Raw genomic sequence first — 8,437 nt, 5'->3', positions numbered from 1 at the left:
CCCCAAAAATATCTGTTGTACCCCCCCCTGTGCCCCTCCACCGAAAATATCCTGGATCCGCCCCTGATGAGGAGGTGTGGTGGTGCTTTGCTGGTGATATTGTTGATGAGTTATTCAAAATTCAAGGCACACTTAAACAGCATTGCTACCACAGCATTCTGCAGCGCCATGACATTCCATCTGGTTCGCACTTACTGGGACCATCATTTGTTTTTCAACAAGACAGTGAGCCCAAACACACCTCCAGGCAATGTAAGGGCTATTTGACCAAGAAGGAAAGGGATGGAGCGCTGCGTCAGATGACCTGGCCTCGACAATCACCCAACCTAAACCCAACTGAGATGGTTTGGGATGAGTTGGATTGCATTGTGAAGGAAAAGCAGTCAACAAGTTTCCCCCAAGGTCCTGTGCTTGTTCTCTCTGCAGACATCTCTGGATCCAGAGCGTCACGTCTGATCTGCAGCCGCTGGCCTCACCGACCCCCAAAATATTTATATTCATACTTATTGTTCTGTTCTATGGCTTGCTCTCCATCTGCTATCCTATCCCCACCTCCTGATCCCTACTCTCACCTAACCGGTCGAGGCAGATGGCCACCTTTCCTGAGCCTGGTTCTGTCTGAGGTTTTTTTTTGTTTTGGTTCCTTCCCACCATTGCCAACCGCTCGCTCGGAGGGAGTCCAAAGGCAACTTTGGATTGTTGGGTTCTCTGTTTAAATTTGTAAGGTCTATGCCTTATTATGTTAAGCGCTGTGAGATGGCATATGTTGTAAAAGCGGGTTACTTAAAAGAATCTAAAATATAAAACATATTCTGGTTTGTTTAAACACTTTTTTTTTTTTTTTTTTTACGGGAAAGTATATTATAGTCTTACATACTAGAGCAATTAATGTAATATTCTGTTTTGTTTAAACACTTTTTTTTTTTTTTTTTTTTTACATAGTTCCATATGTGTTCTTTCATAGTTCTGATGCCTTCAGTATTAATGTACAATACAGAAAATAGTAAAAAAAAAAAAAAATAAATAAAAACCACTGGATGAGAAGCTGTGTTCAAACTTTTGACTGGTGCTGTATGAGAGTATCCATGTAAATATAATTTAAGAGATAAAATCCCTGTAGTACAGAAATAGTAGCAGAGTTTACTCAAAAATATATGTAAATACCTGGTGTCATTAACTGTTTGTAAAATATGGTGTTCTGTGACGTTGTTGTAATTTTCCAATAAATGTTTCTCTGTACAAGGTCGTATCTTCATTCAATGAAAAGGTGTTTAAAACCATTATCAAATTATCATCTAGTGACTACATACAAATGACAGATTTAAAAAAAAAAAAAACATTTAATGATCAAAATAAAAATACCATAAATGTATGATAGTGTTTAGTAGAAAATAGCAAAATGGTAGCAATGTCACTGTAAAACACCCGTAAAAACTAGAAAACTCAATTAAAACAAACAAAAAACTTCGTGAAACCTAAATAAACTTTTATATTTTGATATATTCTTAATAAAAAAAAGTTTTGTGTAAAGTGTTACAACCAAAAAGGGTTTAAAAACAGCAGACAATCAAGGTCAGTGATCACTTCGACACGAAGTCATCATTAACACACAGCTTCCTCTCAGAAGCAGTCAGATCCTTTTCGCCTCCTCTGCTGCACCGCCGTGGTTCAAGTCCCAGCGCCCGGTGTCTCCGAGCCTGTGGACGGTTTTATACCGGTGTGACGTCAGTCCGTGATCGGAGAGACACGGATACACACAGAGAGAGAGAGAGAGAGAGAGAGAGAGAGAGAGAGAGAGAGAGAGAGAGAGAGAGAGAGAGAGAGAGGAGGCTGCAGATCGCAGCGGATCTTGAGACCCGCACGCAGCATCTCCTCCTCTTGCTCTTCACCACCGGGTAACCGGGAACTGACCAGGACGGCAGACCGGGTAGTGAAACGTGCAATATGCCCACTGCAGCAGCTCCAGCCGGGCTCGGTGTCAGTTTTCCCACATCTGCCGGGATTTACGCGGACGAGCGGACCGAGACTCCTGATGGATCCGAAGCACAGTGAGCTGTAAGTTGGAGGCGCAAAGCTGGAAAACTTGTAGTTTGGAGCAGTTTCAGCGTTTTTGACGAACGTGCTGCGGCGGAGGGAATCACCCGCACCTGCAGCTGCTGCCGGCCGTCGCTGCGCACCGTGACACGCCGCGGAGAGCTGTGAGGACCCCAAGAGGTTCCGAGTCTGAGGAGGAAGACGAAAAAAAAAAATCTTTGCTGCCGAGAATCTCCTCCGCTCTGGATTTGTCGCTTCAGACGGGTGTGTGGTTACATAACCCGGAGATGACACCTGTCCCCCGCCTCCGTCCTCCTCTGGGTCGGATAGGGATGGATGTGGCGTCGTGAGGAGGCACCGGCCTGCGGATAATCACAGTTTGGACTTTTTTCGCTCACCACGCGGCTCGAGTCTCTCCCTCATGCAGCTCCTCCGGCTGGCCTGGGCTCTGACTGCTGCTGCGGTCTGCTTTCTGCTGCTCCTGCTCATCCACAGCCAGATCCTGAGAGAAGGTACGGTCCGTAGTCTGCTCACGGTCCCCGGGGTGGTGTGTGTGAGTCTAAGGTCAAACCAAGTGTCCAGGATGCCTCAACAGGTCACAGGGAATGTAAATGACAAAAAAACATTTTTATTGGGAGGAATTTTAAACTCTTATCGGGGATAAAGAAAGATTTATCAGCGCACACTGAGAAACAAACGAGACGAGGTGTAGGAAGCTGCTGAGCTCCAGGGAGTCTCCGCTGTTTTTCTGTTGGAAGTATACAGAACCATGAGACACAGATGATGGAGGACGGAAACACTATGTACCTCTCACACACTGTGCTACACACCCAAACGTCTTTTAAAACAGTTGCTGCTTTGCAAACATTAGACATCTTAGAAATGACTTCTCAGATTTGTTGTCAAATTTGCAAACTGTGACACAAAATGGAGAGCACATGATCAAATAAATTGATTCTGTTTTTTTTTAAACACCTAACACATGATCACATGTTTATTCCACACACACACACTCAGACACACACACACAGATAATGGAAGGGGAGGAGAATGCAGGTCTGTACCCACAGTCTACATCTGGTGAGTCAGACTGCTAATCTCTATATAATTCTATCATATCAGTCTGTAAAGTTCCCACCCAGCTAGAATGTTTCGTCCTATAAATCTTCTGTGAAAGTTCTGCAAAATTCCAGCAATGTGTTCAGAAGGAAATTATATTTTAGTTCCCAGAATGTTTTTCTTAAAGGCAATATTCATAAACCATTTTTCAAATGTTCCATTGAGAATGTCCTTTTCTCGTCCCTCTCTGATCATGAATCTAAATTTATCCTCAGCATGAAACCTTGGTAGTCTGAATCTGTGTTTTTAAGACTGTCATCGGTACACTGCAGGTTCAAGGTGGAAATATCCAACCACGGTGCTGAATAACATAGAAAAAATGCAACACAGCTCAACAACTGACATCAGATGTGTCTCTGAGAAGCACTGATGTGAGCTCTAACCTGAGCTGCTGTTTGTTGTTGAATGTGAGGCTGCTAACTGATGAACGGATCCTCTGCAGCAGAAGGAACTCCTGCAGTGGTCCTCATGAGAACCACTTTCATCACAGTGCTTGATGAACTTAAGATAGTTCTAAGCATTCTTCTCTTAGAGTAATGATGAACTTTTGTTTATCTTTTCTTAGTTTTGCTTTAATATAGCAAACTTCTGTAGATGACTATCTGCCGCATACCAGCTAAAGCTCAGAAGAGTCCATTGGAGTATCAGAACCTCAATTAAGCTTTGACCTGCATTAACAAAATCAATGTAAAACTGCTCAGTGATCCAAGTGGAAGATCCACACAGCTGTTAGCTTTAAAAGGACCGGACTAAAATTAAATCAAACAGTGTCTGTTTCCTTCCTCAGAAGCACTAATTATCCTGTGAGGAAGTTTTCGGGTGTCAGGGCTGGTTTATGCACAGCTCGTTATCAGAGGTTTCTGCAATGTTGAATTTATCCCTCAGTGAAATGCCCTGCAGGAGAGCAGTTGCATTAATAAGCTTAAAAATTGAAAATGTAAAATGAAGAGGACGGTTTAGAGTACAAACAGCAATTTAAACACACGCTTGGACTGAGTGACACATCGACTGATCATTATTTTTTGCTGTTTGTTTTCCTGTTTGACCTTTCGGTTATTTTCCAAAACAAGTAGGTGGCCTCATGCCGCTGCTTGTTAGATTATCAAGATTAAAGGTGAACTCATTTAATTTTTTTGTGTCACAGTCAGTTTTGCATATAAATGCCTACAGTCAAAGATTACAGTGTTATTCCAACCTGCTGTAATAGGAATGCTGTCTCTAAATATGAAAACAATTGTATGAGGTCTTCTGTTAACTGGATGTTGATGGTCCAACGCTGTGATTTGGATCAAAACATTTTCATTTCATTGTCCCCAGAAGACAAATAGATGTTTTACTGCCACTAGCAGATTCTAGCTTGTCATTACTACATTTCATGACAGGTTGTCTTAGACTTGGCTGATAAAACAACAGTGATATGTACCGTGTGATGAAGACACACAACAAAAACAGAGAATTTGGTTGCATAAACCATCCCAAAACCTGCTCCCTTTCTGGGTCATAACAGCCTGTTATACCTTGACAATGGAGTCCCTTCACCCTCTATCGGTCTTCATGTGGCTGCTGTTGTCTCTTAAGCCTGGGCCTCTGGTCACCCCATCCACCCACTTACCTCCCCTGGTTGAGGCTGCGGCTAGCAGGGTCCAGTGGTTGCCCTTGCAGACACCTCCACCTAAGCAGCTAACCGACTTAATGTTGGAGTGTTTGCAGAGGTTCATGCCGGGTCCCTGAGTGGTGACACCTGGTTCAAATCAGCCTTTCTAACCTTAACCTCAGTGCAGTACAGCAGTTTCAAATTGGTCTCTCTCCTGGTTTTGCTTTGCTCTTTATTCTGTTCTGTATTGTTATTTTTTAATTCTTAGGATTTTAAAATTGTGTTGTAATTAATCTATTCAAACATATTTTTCATTGTATTGTTAGTGTTACATTTATTACCTGTGTGCCTTCATAAATAGGTTAATAAATATAAGTTTGTTGATTCAAACTAAGGTGAATAATATAAATAAACCTTTACTCTTATTTTTTAAATAAAATATAAAAAAAACAATAACAATTAGCAATATCAACTGAGATTTGATATTTAATTGTGGTGAATATGTCAGTGATATCACTCAGCTATGTGTTGTCTGTAAAATTAGTCACAGAAATCTCACTGGCTGGAATTTGAAATTAAAGGTAAGCTGGCATACTGACAAGCTAATGGTAGCATGCTAAGATACTTGATTGCTAGCATGGTAACTTTATAAAAATCTGAACAGAGTTGACTGGCAGAGGTTATGTCTTGTAAAAGCTGAGTGAAGTGTGAAAATGAACGGACCCTGAAATGTCCTAACAAGGCCACTGTACAAAGTATAAGTCGTGCAGAACTAGTACTGTGTTAGCAGGAGCAGATCAATGCTCCATCTGTATAACATGCATGCAGTCAATTTAAACCCCTAAATGCACTTAAAGTTTTATATTTCACCCTTTGTTTAGGAGAAACAGCTATTTTGAAGAAAGAACTACAACTTCCAGTAGCGTTGCAACACAACATGATTGGACACGTCATGAAATATGTAGTTCTTCTTGGGGTTTACAACTAGGGTTGTGTTTTTTTATAAATTAAACTAAACGGATTGAAGTATTGACGAATGTGCTACTGTTAAAGTATAATACGTGTAGTATGGTATAAGTGCAAAAGAGTACATCTTTTTGTGGTATTTTTTCGTGTTTTAATTACACCGGCAGTGTTTGGGAGAAATTTGCGCTCATTGCTAAGGTAACCCTGTTAGCGTTGGTGCGCAGCCTTGTGGTAGACCCGGAAGAGATCCGTTCTACAGAGTCTGTAATGTTTTTGTGTGTACAGTAGGTGGTGGCAATGCACCTGAACATTGGATGCCAACCGCCAAAACAATAGAAGAAGAACCAGCAGCAGCCGCAGCAGTTAGACTTGGCTAGTAGCTAATGTAGCCAGCCTCGACGAGCTAGCTAAAAGCTTAACAAAGCTACAGATACATTCCCCACCGCTGGCCTCTCAGTTACAATAGTCAGATTATCCATCACTGTGATCACAGTACATCTTCCGGTCACCGTTTTCCTGCATGTGTCCTTCTTTTCAGAGTTGTATTAATTTACAGAGAAATTAAAGTAACGAAGACTGTGTAACTGGGTAAAGAAACTCTGGGCCCAGACATGTAACAGCACCCGGCTCCATATACAGGAGTGTCTTATTGTTTTCTCTGCAGACATTCTCAGTCTTTGGCTGCCTTTTTGGGTGTTTCATTCGTTTTTGTAACTTTGTAACAGTGGTGTGTCTTTTTGTGGAGTGCTTTGCAGTAGTTTCACATCTCATGGTGGTCATTTGTACTTTCTTTGGATGTTTTTGTTCAGTTTGTGCTGTTTTACATCGTCTTGTGATCATTTTGAGTCTTTGTGGCAGTTTTGCGGTCCTTTTTACATCTCTTTTTATGTGTTTTTGTGATCAGTTTGTATCTCGTTATAACCCAGGGGCCCAAGAGAATCTTCAGAGAGATTTATTTGGGGGGTTGTGATGTTAGGGATTAAAATTGTTAGAGACATTTTTCATGATGAAGATTGAAGTCCAATGAAACACAATGATCTAAAACCATGCTTGACAGACAGTGTGTATCATAAATACAATTTATCTTCATATGTGTAATTTTGGTAAAAATAGATTCTCTTTAAATAGTAACAAGCTTCTCACATATACATAACATCATTTTATTACCAGGCTGTGACAGGAAAAATGTGACGCTTGTGAGCCAGACAGTTGACACACAACAATGACACATTTAAAACTCCTCTCAGTCTCTGATGTGCAACACAAGCTATAAACTGCCTTCTGCTCTCTGGTAGTCTGAAGTAGAACCTCAGCGCTTTTTGTTCGGCAGCTGCTTCTGACTCTCCTCCTCATCTTATGCAGATGTTTCAGATAATCAGTGGTGCTGCAGAAAGAGGAAAATCATAAACTCCAGCAGCTGCTCATTGAAATTCACCAGTCAGAGCTCAAACAGACTCAGCTGAGCAGGTGCAAGTTTCCAGTGATGCTGCAGAGACTTTTATTTTGGAAAGAGATTAGGTCTGTCAGTTCAAATTACATCAAAATGTCAGAAAAAAACAGGTCAACTTTTTGCTTTTAAACAACAGGAAGAATCAGCTTGAGGAGACTGTGTCTGTGGTTGCCTCTTCTTCATTGATCATGCCAGTGTGAAACGCTGTAATGAAGACAAACTGCAGGCTGACTTTAATTCCCGCACGCTCTCTGTTTACTGAGTTTCTCTTTTCTTTTCTCTGCCTGCTCATAAAGCTCATTTAGATCTTGGAAACAAGCCTATTATGCAGCAGACACACTGTTGTGCCTACAGTGTAGAAAGCTTACCTAAGGAGCCTTCAGAGTCCAAATTAATTCTCAATGCTCCATTAAGTCGAGCATATATTCACGGGAATTATGAACACCGTGTGTCTAAATGAAAGAGAAAATCATCAGCTGGGAAAAAAACACACACACAAACAGAAATTCAGGGAGCAAAAAGCTGCAGAGGGTGTAATTGGATTTGAATAAATGGATCTGGAGGAGGAGCGTCAGGGAGTGATTCAGCGGTGAGCGTGAAACTGCAAAAAAAAAGTCAAAATTCGCTGAGACAAGACGAGATCTGTCACCATGTGCACCAACACGCATAGGCTTTAATCTTCAGAAATAAGAGTCTCTGCAGCAATAAATGCAGGAACTCATCGGATGGACTCGTGAATTTCATTTCCAAAAAAGCCTAAAACAGAACTTGTCAGGGGGGAGAAATGTAGGAATCAAACTCTGTCACTGGGGCAATTTAAAAAAAAAATTAAAAAAGAAGAAGAGTAACAAAAGCAGAGAAATGTGTGCGCATTGGTAGAAAGCTGCACTCAACATGCCAGACAATGCCTACTTTTTTTTTTTTTTTTTTTGCCTTATCTCTACCTTAATAACTGAGAATGTTCTAACCCCTGGAGATGGTTGCTTTGACATTGTCAGGTCTCATCATTCTTCAAAATAAAAGGCTTATTACTGCAATTCCACCAGAACATACCGCTGTTCATCAACATGCCAGTGGTGTGACACTTGTTTTAGTGTCATATGCTGACTCTTTGTGGTTTGTCACTTTGACTAGCGCTGTGTCCCTGCTGTTTGACCTCCATTTTGCAAATGAAACACTCTGTCACCCGTCTTCCACTGTCAGACACCTCTCCCCAGCAGCCTATGTAGATTCTCTGCTGCTGCCTGTTGGCGTCTTGCTGCTGTGTGCCACAC

The 8,437-nt window shown here is 41.4% G+C and overlaps 1 protein-coding gene across 1 annotated transcript in view; it reads left to right on the top strand.

The window, feature by feature from the left end:
- Window positions 1-2,355: 2,355 nt before the first annotated feature.
- LOC103357565 (protein FAM19A5-like) overlaps window positions 2,356-8,437 on the top strand; it is an 85,098-nt gene continuing 79,016 nt past the window's right edge. Inside the window, exon 1 of the mRNA XM_008282170.1 lies at window positions 2,356-2,546. Within this exon, the coding sequence (XP_008280392.1) occupies window positions 2,456-2,546 (91 nt within the window). The 5' untranslated portion in view covers window positions 2,356-2,455. The remainder of the gene's footprint in view (window positions 2,547-8,437) is intronic.

Source organism: Stegastes partitus, unplaced genomic scaffold, assembly GCF_000690725.1.
Source record: "Stegastes partitus isolate 25-593 unplaced genomic scaffold, Stegastes_partitus-1.0.2 Scaffold262, whole genome shotgun sequence".
Lineage (NCBI taxonomy): Eukaryota > Metazoa > Chordata > Actinopteri > Pomacentridae > Stegastes > Stegastes partitus.
Note: the sequence above shows the minus strand (reverse complement) of the source record. Positions and strands in the feature narration are given on the sequence as shown.